We start from the raw sequence: 18634 nt of genomic DNA, 5'->3' as shown, positions 1-18634 counted from the left end.
AGGCATAAAAGAGAGATTAACATAATTAGGTAAGGACTCTTATAGTATTTATTTTCTACATCACTTTTAATTTAGCATTTAATTATGTACTGTGACATTTGTATAATACTTCATGTATATTACTCATATTTGCAAAGATTACACATCTTAGAGGTGGAGACTATAGATATTAAATGTCTTCATTCTCCTATCTTCCGAAGCACTTAAGTCAAAGGAACTAAATTATTCATTCTAATTTGACAACTCACAAGCTTGTAACATATTATAATGCTTACAAGAGCTAAATAAAACTAAACTCTAGTTACCTATAAATTGTTTGTTTTTAATACTTCATCAGGAAATAAATTCCAATTAAAATTTCATTAATTATCCCCCTTGTTCTTTCATGTCTTTCCAATGAAGGAGAGTAGAAAGACTTTCTTTACAAGACTAGACTCAGGGAATTAGTACCCCGTGTTGAAATTTGGCTCTCAAAAAAATAAATAAATAAAAATAAAAATAAACAAACAAACAAACAGAAAACAAAAGAAATTTGGCTCTCAGGAAAGCTTCCTGGAAGGAAGTCTCCTAGTTTGGGACCAATAAGCCTTACTTAGATTACTGTATGTTGTCATTCCCATGGAAGTAAGGGAAGATCCGTCCTCAAACTACATCCTTGGGGTTCATGATCTTTTTCTTTTCACTTTTCCTATGATTCCCTTCCCATGGTCAGGAGTTTTAAATGACACATACAGCATCACTAGTTTGAAGGAATCTTGGAGAACCAAATGAAATGAATTAGAATATAATTCTTGCCCTCTTCCTTCATCTTATTTTTCACAACCAGTTCTGCTACTAATCGATGAGCCCAAAGCCGACCAAAGGAAAATTGCCTTCTGGGATTAGTAAATGTCAAAATATTTCTTAAAATTTTTTCATAAAATGAGAAAAACTGAAAATCATGCCAACTCCTGTGGTTGAAACTATTTAAATAATTGACTGTATGTTTGGGTGTATGTGAGATACTATAACCTGTACTTTGGGGACGCTTATTGCCCTTGACAAGTGAAAGCGTGCGCTTTCCACAAGGCCTCCCTCCTGGCGTCTGTGCAATATGAGAGCGGCTTCCCTCAGTGCTAGCTGGAAGGAGAAGTCACTTGTCCTGGTGTTCAGCAAGTATTACCTTCCTTTTCATTTTATATATTATGTAGCCATGAGTAGGAAAGGTAAATGTTTTTCATACTTTAAATAGACTGCTATCTTTCAAAATTAAGAAAATAGATCTTATTGTCCCATGAAACGTAAAATAAAAATCATTTTATTTCAAAATCCACAGATGTTTATTTACAACATAGTATTCATCAACTAATAAATGTCCTTTTTACTTTTCATTATTCTTTACATTTTATTTCAGTATCCTGATTAGTGTTTTTAATTGTACTTCCCATTCACTGTGATACCAAATTCAAATAACATAAAAATGTTAAGGAAGAGAACTGGGTGCAGTGGCACATACCAGTAATCCTAACACTTTGGAAGACCAGGCCAGAGGATTGCTTGAGACCGGGAGCTCAAGACCACCATAGACAATATAGTGAGACCCTGTCTCTATTTAAAAAAAAAAAATTCTTTAAATTACCTGGGTGTGGTGGCACAGGCCTTTAGTCCCAGCTACTTGAGAGGCTAAGGCAGGAGGATCGCTTGAGCCTAGCAGTACACAGCTGCAATGAGCTACCGTCATGCCACCACACTCCAGCCTGGGTGACAGAGTGAGACCCTGTGTCTAAAATATGCATACATATATAGAAATATATACACATACATGCATACATACATACATACATAGAGAGCCAGCAAATGTTTTGCCCAATCCCAGTTCAGTTTTCTAAAGTTTGCCACTGGCAACATTATGCTGAACATTATTTGGCTTTTTCTTTGCACATTTAAAATATATCTTAAAATTTTTTAAAGTAACATAAACATTCAAATAATATCAAAGGAATAAGGCAGAAAAACAGGTCGCTCTTTTGGTACCTGATTTCCTCCTTTGTATGTCCTAGACATTGTGAATTGATGTTAAGGTGCATGTGTAGTATGGATACTATACTGCATCTACTGTATTTTCTGCAAGAATGGAATGAAACTATGTTGGAAAACTTTATCAGTACCAAACAATATATCTTAGGTGACTATTAAGGTTTTTTTATAGTTAAAAACAAGCTTTCAGATAAACACATGTATGTGTATTTGCATACATGTGTTAATTTGTAGGGTACCAAGAAATTGTTAGATCAACAAGTTGACATTTTAAATTTTGATAAATATTGCCAAATTAACACAGCATGTAAGAGTGTACTCTTTTATTTAAACCTTGCATATGCCAGGTGTTACTGGGATGTTTTTTGCCAGTTTACTAAGTATCATTTATCTAGGGATTAGTATCTACAGCCAGTGTTCTAGATGAGGGGAACAGTTATGATCAAAACAGAAAAAATTCCTGTCCAAATGGAACTTGCATTGTTGTGTATTATAGTGACAAGTATTTTTAAAAGAAATAAATTGAGGGAGAGAGTAGGGAGTGCAATGGGGTGGGGTGGTGGTATTTAAATAGGGCAGTCATAGGAGACCTCCCTGAGGAGGTGGAATTGGGCAGTGCATAAAGAATATTACAGGTAGAGTGATATGAAGCACAAAAGCCTAGAAACAAGAGGCCAGTGTACGTGGAATGCAGTGAACCAGGGGTAAAGTAGAAGGCAAAGTCTGAGAGAGACAGGTGAGGAGAGTCAGCCCATGAAGGGCCTTGGATTACGGTGAACAGGATGGGAAGCCATTAGATGGTTCAACAAGATTCCACTGATGTTTTAGAAGGTTTTCTTTGTCTGCTGTGTTGAGAACTGACTCCAGGAAGAGAAAGGTGGCAGCAGGGAGACAAGATAGGAGCCAGTGACAGTATTCGAAGTAAGAGATGATGGTACCACCAGGTAGTTAGTGGCAGGGAATTGGTAGTGAGTAAGTGGTCAGATCTTGAATATATTTTTGTAAGTATTTCCTTCCAGATTAGATGCATGGAATATGAGAGAAAAAGAGGAGTCAAAACTCACTGAGACTTTTGGACTGAACAACTGGAAGAATGGAGTTGCCATTTACCGAAATAGAGAAGACTGAGAGACCAGGAATTGGATTTGGCTATGGTAAAAAAAATTCCCATTAGAAATCCAAGTGGAGATATCAAGTAGACAATTTGGTATGTAAGTCTGGGATTCATAGGAGAAGTCGGGCTGGGATATAAAACTGGGAGTCAACAAATGGTATTTGGAGCCATGAGACAGATTGAGGAAATGGAGGAAAGAAACGGAAAAGAAGCAGTTGGTGAGTTAAGAGGAAAACTGATAGAGTCAAGAGAAGAGATTGTTTTGAAAAGGAGAGAGTAATGAATTATGTCAAATGCTGCTAGAAGGTCAAGTCAAATGAGGACTGATAATTGTCATTGGATTTAGCAGTGCTCACAGTCATGACAAGAACAGTTTTGGTGGAGTGTTGTAATTGGACTAATTTAAGATAAAATAGGAAGAAACAAATTAGAGACACATGTAGGCAACTTTTTCAAAAAACTTTGAAGTATAGAGGGACTGAGGTATAGAATTAGGAATGGTGGAGTTTAATCAAGGTAAGAGGTTAGCCAGAATAGAGATTTTGAAGCCAGAGAGAGCAAGAAAGTTGAGAGTGCATGCGAGAAGTGATTATAAAAATATAGGATTAAAATGGATATTTCTTCTGTTACTGAGGTTGAGCATCTTTTTACATGTTTATTGGGCATTCATCTTTGTGTGTGTGAATTGCCTATGCATATTCTTAGTGGGTGGTTCATCTTTTATGAGTGTTTAAGAATTCTGTAATAAAGATGTCAGCCTTTAGTCATATGTGTTGCACATATTTTTCACAATTTGTCGTTTGTCTTTTCACTTGATTTTTTTCTGTGTGTAGTTGTGGGTTTCATGTCATGCTTTTAACAGCCTTCCTTATTCTAGGTTTGTAAAAGGATTTGCCTATATTTTCTTCTAATACTTTTATGGTTTCAGTTTTTTTCTGAGTTAAAGTCTGATTCATGTGGGTTTCATTTTGATGAAAGTCATGGGGATCTGATTTTTTTTCCAAATGATTTTTATTAAATAATGCATCTTTCCCCCCACTAATTTGCAAGACTCCTATTTGTTTAGGGTCTATTTTGTATCATGTTCAAATCCATTGATTGTCTGCCCATCCCTGTAACAGTACAAATCTGTTTCCATTTCTATAGCTTCAAGATAAAGTTTATACTCTGTTATATCTAGTTCATGTTTTCCTACCACCACCATTACTATTATTTTTCTGAATTTTCCTGAATATTTTAATGTGTTTATTTTCTCAGATAATAATACCAACAGTATGTATCAAGAATATATGTGCCGTATTACTAAGTGTTTTGCATATATACTTACTTTCATCATTGTGAGAACCATGTCAGGGATATACTATTATTATTTCAATCTTGGCAATGAGGAAACTGAGACATTAGAAGAATATATAACATCCCCAAGGTGACAAGGCTAGTAAGCAGTGAAGCTGGGATTTGAGCCAGCCAGTTGGGTTCCAGAGACGGTGCTCCTACTTCTCTATATAAACTGTAGATGTGTTGATCTAAGTCATTTAGATTTAGAATCCAAGATACCGTGTGTAGCATTTGGATCAAAATTGCATTGAATTTATAGAAAATTTTAGGTAGAATTGACATATTTATTATACAAAATCATTCTATCCATAACTAAGATATAGCTTTTCATTTATTCAAATATTTGATGACTTTTACGTAGAATGCTAGTTTTTTTCATGTAGGTCCTCCATGTTTTATTTTAAGCTTTTTCTTCATGTGTTTCATTTGCGTTGCTAGTAATAGAATTATTTCCTCTTTCATGTTTTTAGCTGGTTACTGTTGATACATTGGAAAGCTGTTGATTTTTTTCTGTTGGAAAGATACTGATTTTTTTCTTTTAAATTTGTAAGTAACCATTTACCAAATGTTCTTACTGCTAATAGCTTTTTCATTGATTTTTCCTGAATTTTCTATAAATGTTATTCTGCAAATAATTTTGCTTCTCCTTTCTAATATTTATACTTTCTCCTTTATTCTTTTTAAAAATTGGTTTATTCTTTTAAAATATTGTTAACTAATAATGATGAAACTAAACATCTTTATCTTACAAATGCCTCTGATTCATAATAATTTATTATTATGTTTTTTATGTTTATATTTATTATACTAACTTCAGTTTTCTTTTCATGCATAAGTATCAGCAAGGGAATGGTGAATTTTTTTCAAATGCCTTTCTGTATCTCTAAATGTCGTTTCTCCTTTATGTTAATATAGTAAATGCTCATATTTTCTCATGTTAAGTAATATTTGCTTCATTGTTTTAATATTTTCTTTAAGACCATTGCATATTTTATTTAGGACTGAGCGTGTGTGTGCGCGCGTGCGTGCATGCCTCTGTGTGTGTGTGCACATGCATGTGTATCCTTTCTCAGATTTTAATTATTATTATGTTAACTTCCTAGAATTTAGACTTTTCATTTCCCTCTCTCTTTAAAAAGTTACAAAATTAACAGTCCTTTAAAGATCTGGAGACATTTACCTGTGAAAATACCTGGCAGTTCGGGGTGGTTAACTAGTATCTTCCTAAATTTATTCTATGATGTGTCTGTCTATGTCTCTTAAATAATTTTCCAAGTTCTATAATATAGTGATAATTATTTACATTATCCTAGAAAGGGTTTTCATCTAGGTGGCTTAGGTTTGTACAAAATATTTATAAAGTAAGTTTCCTAAATTTCTTTATAGTTGTAGTTAACTCCATTTGCATTTTAATATTGAACATTCATGCCACTTAATTTTTTCTCTAGGATTAATGTAGGCTGGTGATTTATCTGTTTTCTTGATTCTTTAAAGTTTGGGCTTTTGGACTGATATATCAATTACATGGCTTCTCTGTTTTTTGATTAAGTATTTTTCGCATTTGTATTTTTGATTTTGTCTTCACATTCTTCTTAGATTTTGTCATACGTCCTATCTTCCATAAGTAACAGTTTCTATGAATTAAAAATCATCCTTTTATAAAAGCAGACTTTACTTATGAAGGAAATATTAGTTATAGGTAATTTAGTGTGAAATATTTTAATCCAAATACTTTCCTCAATGTAAAAAGGTATCATCTTTTTGGGGACTGAATTTAATTTAATCTCCTGAGGACTTTACTTTTTCAGTGTTTCATCTGTCTGTGAGTTGTATTAACACTGGCTGAAATTAGCTCATTGAGTGGATGGGAGTTTAGATAAGGCAAGAAAAGGGAAAGGTAATCTGGGAGGATGGCTCTTGTTGGGGGCAGATAGATACAGGATCTGGGGAGGAAGGGAGAGAGGCCAGAACAAAAACTGAGAGAGTATCAAAGACAAATCCTGCGAATCCTTATTAACTTTTATATAATAAGAGACAGGAGATAATAAGAACTAGGCTTCTGTGAGCAGTGACAGCCCTTTCCCTGCCTTTGCCTATCAGTTTTCATTCTATTAATAGCGTGTATCTGAAGATATTAAAAACCACCAACCCTTTTGCAGGGGTAAAATTTAGAATAATTGATTTTATTGGAGTTATGTTTTAAAAGATATTTTGAAAATATAAAAAGAGTTTATGAATATTTACCTAGAGAAGGATTTTAAAATTTCACCCAAAATTTACTGAATCATTAGAATTACTAAAATCTAACATGTTCATGGTACTTGGGGTACTCTAAAACCATTATGATACCTATTTTTAGAGTATTTAAAATTAGATAATATACACATTGTACATTATTATATAACATGTTACATTTGTATATTACATTATATCCTTCATTATACAGTAAAATATATATATAGACTGTAATCTTACATTATCAGTTTGGTCAAAAGCCAGATTAACAAAAATTTACAGTACATGCTTAGTATTTATAGACAACTTAAGCTCCTCTTTCCTGGAGTAGTATTATATGCAGAAGTTTTCTCTGATCCTATGAATTATCACATGACCTCTCCTTTCCATTTTGTGTGCCTATTTTCCTGGTCTGGTTATGACTGCAGTTTTGTTTTCATTTTCCTGAATTATTGCTAACACTTAAGCATATTGACTTGTTTCCTCACTGAGAAAAGAAAGAAGTGTGGTCCCATGTTCAGTTTAGCAAATAATTCTATACCTACTATGTAGAAGGCAGTATGCCAGTGACTGTGTTCAGGATAAAATATTTGTGTGTGTGTGTGTGTGTGTGTGTGTGTGTGATGTTATTTTAGTCCCAATCAATGTTAAAGAATAATAGATGGAAACACTTGGTCAGTGTCTCCACCCATATCTTCGCATTGCTCAGCATTCATGCCTGAATTTGTGGTGTTCTCAGCATTGTGGTAGCGTGTAAAATATTCTAATACTCAATATGAGTACAGTCTTTGGCTCTGTAGAACACAAGTCAAAGTGTATATTTTTCTGGTGTTTCTTAAATTATGACAATATGCTAATCTGTTATATGTGGAACCAGTTTGTTAAAAGTAGTCTTTTAGTTTTTAAGGATTAGTCTTCTTTTCTAAGAAAGATTTTCTCTTTCTTTTCTAACATGCAAATGAGTGTGTGCTTAGTGGCTTGATGGCAATAAGTGGGATATAGTTAAGCATATATTAATGGCGTAACATAATAAGAGTGTCCTCTGGAAAGAAAAGCCTTTGCACAACCAAAAATAGGTAAAAATGTAGCCTTAGCCCGTGGCTTTAACCAACACATGCCAGTTATCATTGGACAAGAATTGAAGACCTCAAAGTTAATCTTTTCCATCCTCCTTCCCCACTTCCCGAAGTTTCTTCCTCTACATGGGCCTATCCTGCTATTCCAAGTTACAGTAAATGATTATAGCGAGATTCTTTGTGAAGCATTTAGGTGATCTTGCTTTCATCCCAATGAATAATAAATTGAGAATGTATTGGTTTGTTTTGGAACCATACTCATATAAGTTATCTAATGCTTTTTATGATTATACATTACTTAAGAAACAGATATTTATGTGAGACTTTAATTACTATAGTTGATACAGGTAATGCATACAATCATGTGCTAAAGATAAATACGTGACCGTTCTTGTAAAGATGTATTGACCTTGCAAATAAAGTAAAAAATCTAGAAGAAATGGATAAATTCCTGGCCACATACACCCTCCCAAGTCTAAACCCAGAAGAAGTAGAATCCCTGAATGGACCAATAACAAGTTCTAAAATTGAGGCAGTAATTAATAGCTTCCCAGTAAAAAAAAAAAAAAAAAAAAAAAAAAAAAAAAAAAAATCCAGGACCAGACAGATTCATGGCCGAATTCTACCAGAGGTACAAAGAGGAGCTGGTACCATTCCTTCTGAAACTATTCCAAACAATAGAAAAAGAGGGAATCCTCCCTAACTCATTTTATGAGTCCAGCATCATCCTGATACCAAAACCTGGCAGAGACACAACAAAAAAAAGAAAATTTCGAGCCAGTATCCCTAACATTGATGCGAAAATCCTCAATAAAATACTGGCAAACCAAATCCAGCAGGACATCAAAAAACTTATCCACCACGATCAAGTCGGCTTCATACCTGGAATGCAAGACTAGTTCAACATACACAAATCAATAAACATAATCCATCATATAAACAGAACCAATCACAAGAATCACATTATTATCTCAATAGATGCAGAAAAAGTCTTCAATAAAATTCAACACCACTTTATGCTAAAAACTCTCCACAAGCTAGGTATTGGTGGAACATATCTCAAAATAATAAGAGCTATTTATGACAAACCCACAGCCAGTATCTTACTGAATGGGCAAAAACTGCAAGTATTCCCTTTGAAAACTGGCACAAGACAAGGATGCCCTCTCTCTCACCACTCCTATTTAACATCGTATTGGAAGTTCTGGCCAGGGCAGTCAGACAAGAGAAAGAAATAAAAGGTATTCAAATAGGAAGAGAGGACGTCAAACTGTCTCTCTTTGCAGATGACATGACTGTGTATTTAGAAAACCCCATTGTCTCAGCCCAAGATCTCCTTAAGCTGGTAAACAACTTCAGCAAAGTCTCAGGATACAAAATCAAAGTGCAAAAATCACAAGTATTCCTATACACCAATAACAGACAAACAGCCAAATCATGAGTGAACTCCCATTCACAATTGCTATGAAGAGAATAAAGTACCTAGGAATACAACTTACAAGGGATGTGAAGGACCTCTTCAAAGAGAACTACAAACCACTTCTCAAGGAAATAAGAGAGGACACAACAAATGGAAAAACATCCCATGCTCATGGATAGGAAGAATCAATATCATGAAAATGGCCATACTGCCCAAAGTAATTTATAGATTCAATGCTATCCCCATCAAGCTACCACTGACTTTCTTCACAGAATTGGAAAAAACTAAGCATATGGAACCAAAAAAGAGCCCATATAGCCAAGACAATCCTGGGCAAGAAGAACAAAGCTGGAGGCATCACACTACCTGACTTCAAACTATACTACCAGGCTACAGTAACCAAAACAGTATGGTACTGGTATCAAAACAGATATATAGACCAATGGAACAGAACAGAAATAACACCAGAACTAAATAACCAGAAATAACCAGAAATAACACCTCAGAAATAACACCACACATCTACAAGCATCTGATCTGTGACAAACCTGACACAAACAAGAAATGGGGAAAAGATTCCCTGTTTAATAAATGTTGTTGGGAAAACTGGCTAGCCACATGCAGAAAACTGAAACTGGACCCATTTCTTACACTTTATACAAAAATTAACTCAAGATGGATCAAAGACTGAAACATAAGACCTAAAACCATAAAAATCCTAGAAGAAAACCTGGGCAATACCATTCAGGTCATAGGCATGGGCAAAGACTTCATATCTAAAACACCAAAAGCAATGACAACAAAAGCCAAAATTGACAAATGGGATCTAATTAAACTAAAGAGCTTCTGCACAGCAGAAGAAACTATCATCAGAGTGAGCAGGCAACCTACAGAATGGGAGAAAATTTTTGCAGTCTATCCATCTGACAAAGGGCTAATATCCAGAATCTACAAAGAACTTAAACAAATTTACAAGAAAAAAAACCCATGAAAAAGTGGGCAAAGGATATGAACAGACACTTTTCAAAAGAAGACATTTATGCAGCCAACAGATATATGAAAAAATGCTCATCATCACTGGTTATTAGAGAAATGCAAATCAAAACCACAATGAGATACCATCTCATGCCAGTTAGAATGGTGGTCATTAAAATGTCAGGAAACAACAGATGCTGGAGAGGATGTGCAGAACTAGGAATGCTTTTACACTGTTGGTGGGAGTCTAAATTAGTTCAACCATTGTGGAAGACAGTGTGGTGATTCCTCAAGGATCTAAAATTAGAAATACCATTTGACCCAGCAATCCCATTACTGGGTATATACTCAAAGGATTATAAATCATTCTACTATAAAGACACATGCATACATATGTTTATTGCAGCACTATTTACAATAGCAAAGACTTGGAACCAACCCAAATGTCCATCAGTAATAGACTGGATAAAGAAAATGTGGCATATACACACCATGGAATACTATGCAGCCCTAAAAAAGGATGAGTTCATGTCCTTTGCAGGGACATGGGTGAAGCTGGAAACCATCATTCTCAGCAAACTATCACAAGAACAGAAAACCAAACACCACATGTTCTCACTCATAAGTGGGAGCTGAACAGTGAGAACACATGGACATAGGGGAGTATCACATACCGGAGCATGTTGGTGGGATGGGGGGCTAGGGGAGGATAGCATTAGGAGAAATACCTAATGTAGGTGACGGGTTGATGGGTGCAGCAAACCACCATGGTATGTGTGTACCTATGTAACCGGCATGTTCTGCACATGTACCCCAGAACTTAAAGTATAATAAAAAAAAAAGATTTATTGACTATAAGGAGGATGTTATGCTGTAATATACTGTTCACATATTATGAGATTCTAATGGTTAGCATTGTTTAGTCATTTGTAAATATCTGCAGTGGTAAATTGTTAAGTGTGGAATTTCAGTACCCCAAAATAGGTATACACACAAAAATTTAAGAATATTTATCATCAGTGCAACAATTTTCAGTCAGGAGCCTTTGCCCATGACAAAGTATGTAGGCTGTGGAATCTACCCAACCTGGCTTTCACTCTTCTACTTAGTAGCTACATAACCTCAGACAGGCTACTTAGGTACTCTATTTTTCTTTGTCTATCAGAGGGATATATAATAATACTTCTTAGGAGCTGCTGTAAAGATTTACCAAGATAATAGTAGTAGCAGAAAACACTTCTCTAGTTCTTACTGTGTACCAGACACTGATCTAAGCATAATACATTTAAAAATCATAATATCTCCACAACCACTGTATGCAGTGGGTACTGTTGTGTCTGACATTAAATATTAGCAAATAATACCAACAACTACCACCATCAAGAAGTCAACTACATTCTGATGACGATAAGAATGCATTGAAAATGTTACCATGTTCTATTGAAGTTTAAATTCATATTATCTAAAGTCATGTTTAAAGATTTTTAAAACTCTGTTTACTATATTTTTTACCCTTGCTTTCTTGATACTTTAATTAAAATCAGAATTAAGATGTGATGATCACCTGTCTTCAGATAAGCTATACTGTATTTTCAGCCACAGGTTAAACAGTTCAGGGGTATAGAGATAATTGGACAGAACATTTAGATAACTGAAGCCCTCACTGGCTACTAGAATTTATCAAGGGCCTGCATTACTCTGTATGCTTTTGGTGGTGGGCCATTTTTTAAATAAGCTGTGTAGATCCACAAACAAAATGATAGATTCAGAAATACAAGTAAGCTTGACTATTAATTTAAGTTTCAGTCATCAGTATCAACAGTTTTTACTGTTTTTTTCCTCAGCTGAGTGACAGAAGCAAAAGACACACATCAAACATGCTCTGGGAAAATTCACGAGACAGTTATAAAATATATACAATCCCTGTGTTTTGGATATATGACATAATCTTCCATCTTACAATGGCAGCTTATACAGGGGACAGTAAGGAGTTTTGCTAGAGTCCCAGAAAGTGATAGGCAATCTTTAACAATGCTTTGAGCTATGGTTGACTCAGGCAGAATAGAACACCCAGTATCTCTGGTTAAAAAGAACTCAGTAGAAAAATATGAACCATGCAAGCAAGCATTTGAACCAGAATGCATATATGTCTTAAAGCCTAATTTGGGGGAAATTTTCAAGCCCAAAATACTCTAGATATAAATGTGTTAAATGTGCAATCCAAGGTCAACCAGAGAACCTACAGCTAACAAAATTGATAATATAATGCTAAACTGCAATATTGCATCATTAAAAGGTAAGAATGGCACCAGCATAAAACCATGGCTAACTCAAGATACCAAAGATGTCCAGAAGCCTCCCTTCGCAAAACAGCAGGAATGTCAGCTATCTAGGCATGCAATTTCACTGGTCAAGCATATTTGAGAGCCTTGCAGTGAGCCAGACCTTACATGATAGCCAGCTCTCAGTGGAGTATAGAATTGAGTAATCCTCGGCAAATACTTACCATGTTCTAATTTTAGCTTGTCATATATACATGCCAACTTAAAATGACTTTAACAAGTAGGTTGCTAATAAGTCCTGAAAGTAAAAATGAAAGTTAATAACATTGTGCATCATTTGCCAGTAAGCATCTCCATTCCAAGTGTGTGTGTGTGTATCTGCCTGTTACTATGAGTTAGAGGCCCATCAGGAAACTCTTATAGTCAGGAAACTCTTATAATCAGCTGTGAACCCGGCTTTTAAAATCATTTCCCTTACCCACACACAGACTTCACTCTGCTTATAGTGTGGCTGCGGATAGTATGACTGTTTCCATCTTAACACTTACTTTCCCATTACTATATTAAAGTGACTTTTTTCTTTATTATATGGATATACTGAATAGACCTTCTCAGGTAATATTTATGGAAACATAAAACCATTCCGGAAGGCAGTTTAACAATAACTACTTCATAAGTCTTCCCTTTGACTCAATAGTTTCACCCCTACAAATCTAATAAGTATATTTAAGGAATGGCCAAAATTATACATGTTTACAAGAAAAATTATGACATTTTTGCTAGTGCTTAACACAGGCAAAAAATTTATCAGTAGATCATAGGTTAAAGTATATCTGTACAATAGAATGCTGTGTAACTATCCAGAGGGAGATAAGAAAGTTTATACACAGATGCCCCTCAGCTTATGAATTATGATGGTGTTATGTCCTGATAAATTCATCGTAAGTTGAAAATACTGTGAAATTGAAAATGCATTTAATATACGTAACATATCGAACATCATAGCTGAGCTTAGCCTGCCTTAAATATGCCTGGAACACTTACAGCTTACAGTTGGGCAAATCATCTAACATGAAACCTATGTTTTAATATGATGTTGAATTTCTCATGTCATTTATTGAATGCTGTACCGAGGGTGAAAAACAGAATAGTGTTGCACCATCATAAAGTCAAAACATTGTAAATCAAACCATAATTAGTCAGGGACTGTCTGTACTGACATAGAAAGTCTTCCAAGACATGTTATAAAGTGGCAAAATATAAGTGGCAAAGCAGTGTGATGTGATCATGTGTATTTTGAATTATATATACACAAATTTGTATATAGGTGATGCTGGATTTATATTAAATGTAAGATAAGATGAGGTTTGTGTTGCAACTAAGTAAGAAAAGGTATATAAAATGATTTACATCATGCCTACTTAGTGCATTGAAATAATTAATAAAATTTGCCATTGTTTTTACCTTTATGGAGTGGATAGAGGAAGGAAAAATAGGGCTGCCTTTACTTATTTTACATGTTTTGCGTTGAATGATTTTACATGTATTATTTTAGTACAATAAGAGAGAAAACCATTTACTCTTGGGAGAAGATCTGGAAAAGTATATTCACACTAAAATATTAATGACATAACAAAACTTGACATTTTTCTTCTGACACAAGATACTGAAGAACTCCTAACATGTGAGCACAGTGGTGACCTCTGATACTCTTGGACAAGGAGTCTTCCTAAAGTCTATAAAAGCAGTTTTGGAGTTTTGGTTATTTGTTTTCACCTTTAAATACCTACCCGTATTTTTAATTGTATTTCTTCCTTCGTGTTATCAGGAGTGTGGGAGCGGCGCGGGGAGGAGAGGGATATGTATACATATTATTTAAGCATTTAGGTGATTGTTTTTCAAGAATTGTTGGAAAATTTAGGAAAGCAATAGAAAGAATAATGATAATAATTACTGCTTAGTTATCTAAATAATTTAAGCTTCTTTTTCTCCCTTCTTCCGAATCTTTTCTTAGCAAATAAGAATCACCCTGAAAGTAGTTTAAAAGAGACATTCTAGTGACCATACCCAATGAAGTACTAAATATTCATCCTGTTAGAGTGATTATTACAAGGACTCTAAAGGAAAACATTGATTATGCTAGATTATTTATTTTAGAGAATTTTATTCTCAGCTTATAGTCTTGGTTCTGTGAACTGGAGAACTCATTCAGAATAATTATATATCTTTAAAATGCTGATGTTATATTTTATTGAAATTCATTAAAAATTGTAGAAAAAGGTGCTCATTTGAAAACTTCCAAATGTCAGTTTTCCAGAATGACAAACTTAATTACGTAGAAATTGACTAAATTGGTTGATTCTTTCTAAAGTCAGTGTGGGATTAATAATGTCATGCATGGGTCTATTGAGGACTTAAAAATACTTGTGGTAAACTTGATGATGTAATGCTATTTTGTTAGGAAAGATGGCCTCTTTTCTTAAGTTGCAATCCTTTAAGGATTCAAAGCCCTAATGGTACATAAGCAATATTGTATGCTGTAAGCTCATTATCATTGGAGGGGAGGTTTAATATAGAGTTTAAGAGCACGAAATATGGAATCAGACCGTTGGTGTTAAAATCCTGGCTCTGCCACTTCCTGGCTGTGATCTTGGACAAGTTACTGTCTCTCTCTGCCTTGATTTTCTTACCTATAAAACAAGGATATAAATAGTAAGTGGTACAACTCTTATTTCATAAGGCTGTTATAAGATTGTTGTAAGAATTTAATGGGTTAGTATTTATAAAGCAGGTCTACATATAGTAAGTGTTCAATAAGGGTTGCTACTATTCATCAGTTTGGTCATGTAATATCTAGTGTTATATATGTGTGTTGTCAAATAAATTAGTTGTTTACATATTATTGTTTAAAAGAACATTATTGAATTACAATCTGTTTTAAGTATCTTTTTTACTTTTATTTTTGTGAGATGTAAAAACTGATTTTTTTACTAGTTGGTTTTGATTATTTGTTTCTTGTTTGTATTACAGTTACAAATTATAATACTGTGGTAGAAACAAATTCAGATTCAGATGATGAAGACAAACTCCATATTGTGGAAGAAGAAAGTGTTACAGATGCAGCTGATTGTGAAGGTGTACCAGAGGATGACCTGCCAACAGACCAGACAGTGTTACCAGGGAGGAGCAGTGAAAGAGAAGGGAATGCTAAGAACTGCTGGGAGGATGACAGTAAGTCTGATTTTTTTGGTAATATTGTATTCTCATGATTAGTTTTTAAACTATATATTAATGGAAAAGATAAATTGGATGAAAAGTTTTAAATCAATAGTAAATTTGGCTATCAATAAATATTAGGTGTCCTACTTACTAAAAAGTAGATTACGAAGCAGAGTAAGAAAGTTATTTTGACCATATTTACAATGCATATAATTTATTGAAATTTAGTAGAATTTACTAACCAGGATCAAACTTTCCAAATATTGTTGATATAATTGAACCTACCTTTAATTTTTTATTGTAACCCCAAATGAATACTGTACTTAGAAACCAATAAATATTATATTGATATAGTGAAATTATAATTAAATGTGCAAAAATCCCAAACACATATAAATCATGGAGGTATTTTTAGTGCTTGTAAGCCTCTTTATACATACATCAGAATCCTTTAAGTAAGGTGGGGTTTTTTTTCACTTTATATGTTTACTTTTACTCAAAGCATGGCTGAGTGGAAGGAGCAGTGAAAGTAAGGAGACCCTCTACTTGCTGCACTTTTAATGAGTAAACAATGAAAGTTTAATCTTCTTCCTCACCTATCAAATGGAGAAATTGGACTTAGTCTTTTATTCTAGCTCTAAAATTTCTTCTTTCTACTTTTCCTAATAAACTAATTAAATTATTTAGCCTGTCTTGCCAGGGTAAGCACCAGTGATACAAAAATAAGATATGGAAGTGGCATAGTATTAATTCGAGAGGTTGGGGATCAGGAACAAGAACATGCAGAAAAGGTAAACAAGTGCATGCAATAACTCAAATCCAAGACCAGTCAAAGGAGAAGCTTCCTAGCAAGAGTTCAAGTTCAAAGAGGTCATCTAGATAAGATATCAAAACTAAAATCTGGAAAAGTGGGTCAGGCATGCAGGTCAGGATATCATCTGGATAATGAAATGTGGAAGTATAGATAAAAGCTCAGATAATAGGCACAGATTGGCAGAAGTTAAGATTTCTACAATATGACAAATCTAATGGTTAACAAGGGACTTTGAAAATAATGTAGATCAGCCCTCTCATTTTATAGTGTTCATTTGTCCATTCAGCAACCTCTGTAGAAATTGGTTGCAACTGTGGATAAGACTCTCTGCATGAATGATGCATATAGGGCTTAATGGAAAAGAGAGATAAATAAGTCACACATACATTGTAGTTTTATTCAGGTATACATTATGTGGCAGCATCAAGGAGGGGCATCCGAATTAGAGAAGGAAGGGGAAGTCCTAGAAGAGTTCTGAGTGAAACAGAATTGGTCTTTAGTTCTTAAGGACCAATGGAGGTTAATTAGGCAAAGTAGAGTGAATATAAGGTGTTTCAGGCAAAAGAGGCAACACACATGAAACCACAGACACTTGAGCAAAGTGGTCACAGAAAATGAGATCAGAGAAGTAAACAAGGGAAAAAATATGAAGTGATTTGTGTACTGTGTCAAGGAATTTGAACCTTATCATGGAAGTTATGAGAAGAACATCATTAATGTAATTTATAAATAAGTCTGGTGCAATATGGAAAAAGAATTTTACAGGGAGGGAGGCCCAAGCAGCTACATCTGCTGTCTGCCAGGCCGGGATAGAGTGGGGCCCATGAATGCTCACATGCCCAATTCAGGATCCACCACCATTCCTGCAGGACTGAGGTGAATCTAAACCACACATGACCATGCCTGCCAGTCCCTCCTAAGATTGCCTGCCTGGCCATTGCTGTGGAGTAGGACCCACAGCATAGCCTCCGTTGCCCCACCTGAGTGGTTTATTGCTACCTGGGAACACTTCACTCCTCCCATCACTGCCAGTGGTTGATCCTAAGGAGCCAGAGGACAGATCCACTGGCTTGGTCTCAGTTTGCCAGGACTCAAGCATACCACCCAGGAATATGGGGATGAGATCTGTGGCCTGATCTTAAGCAGGGGAGGAACCCCCACTGTCAGAACACAGAGAAGAGTGTGGTGCGGGTTTTTCAGGTGGTAGAGAAGCTGGGCACTCCTCCCTTCGTGAGAACAGACTAGGAAGGGTGTAGCCTCATAGCCTTGGTTTCTGTTGCAGGAAGCCTTGCATTCTGGAATGCCTGGAATGGCATGGCAGTCTGGACACAGGTGGTTTGGGATTTGCATAACCAATTGGGCCGGCTGCCAGGGTGGACACTGGAGGGAGACCCACCAGTCAGGGGTGTAGAAGCTGGGTGGGCCCCATGGCCATCTGCTGGAATGAAAACCCAGGGCCAGCCCTCTTACCCTGAACCAACTCTTATGGCACAGGAGAGATGCCTCCACCCCTCCCTAGAGTGTTGTTACAGCTGCCTGAGAACTGCCCCAACAGCCCTACCAAGGTCCCATCTGCCTCAGAGAGCTTGATCACAGGCTTACCGGACACAGTCCCACCCAGCTTTGCCCCCTCTAGCCAGCCTTGGGAGCGGAGCATGGAATGGGACCACTGAGAGCTCCACACCCCCACCCATCACCAGGGACACCCTCGTATTTCCTATCAACAAAGGCCAAGTAAAAATCCCACTGTCATCACTGCAGCTGCCTCTCACCTGCCAGCATCACCTACTGTCCAGGAGGTCAAACTTCATGGCCTGTCACAACAACTGTTGATATCATTGCACAGCACTTAGACAGCTCTTCCCTGCAGGCATCACCTGCTGGCCTGTAGGGTGAACTGCACAACCCAATATAATTCCTGCTGACAAGTACACAGTGCTAAGGAAAGAGATAATCTTCCCCCAAAAGACCTCCAACTTTGCGTCTCTTTAGGAGACAGTGAACCTTTCTACACATACAGTGCTCCACTACTACAAACTACAAACAATTAACATTTGAGAAAACGACTACACTAAGGCTATCTATAACCAAGGAATTTATACAGAGCCTTGGCCCCCTAAAAGCACATAAGCAAAGCCAAAGGAC

The 18634-nt window shown here is 35.7% G+C and overlaps 1 protein-coding gene across 26 annotated transcripts in view; it reads left to right on the top strand.

Moving 5' to 3' along the window:
- The window catches only part of ZEB1 (zinc finger E-box binding homeobox 1), a 194213-nt gene that overhangs the window by 114536 nt on the left and 61043 nt on the right, over positions 1 to 18634 (top strand). For 25 of the 26 annotated variants that reach the window (XM_073018869.1, XM_073018867.1, XM_073018866.1 and 22 more), the window contains one exon: positions 15487 to 15687. The exons of the other annotated variant lie outside the window; for it this stretch is intronic. Coding sequence is in view for 5 of the 25 variants with exons in the window: in XM_008002702.3 (XP_008000893.1) it covers positions 15487 to 15687 (201 nt within the window). In the remaining 20 variants the exon portion in view is untranslated. The remainder of the gene's footprint in view (positions 1 to 15486; positions 15688 to 18634) is intronic. 26 annotated transcript variants of the gene reach the window in all.

This window comes from Chlorocebus sabaeus, chromosome 9 (genome assembly GCF_047675955.1).
Source record: "Chlorocebus sabaeus isolate Y175 chromosome 9, mChlSab1.0.hap1, whole genome shotgun sequence".
In the NCBI taxonomy this organism is placed as follows: domain Eukaryota; kingdom Metazoa; phylum Chordata; class Mammalia; order Primates; family Cercopithecidae; genus Chlorocebus; species Chlorocebus sabaeus.
Note: the sequence above shows the minus strand (reverse complement) of the source record. Positions and strands in the feature narration are given on the sequence as shown.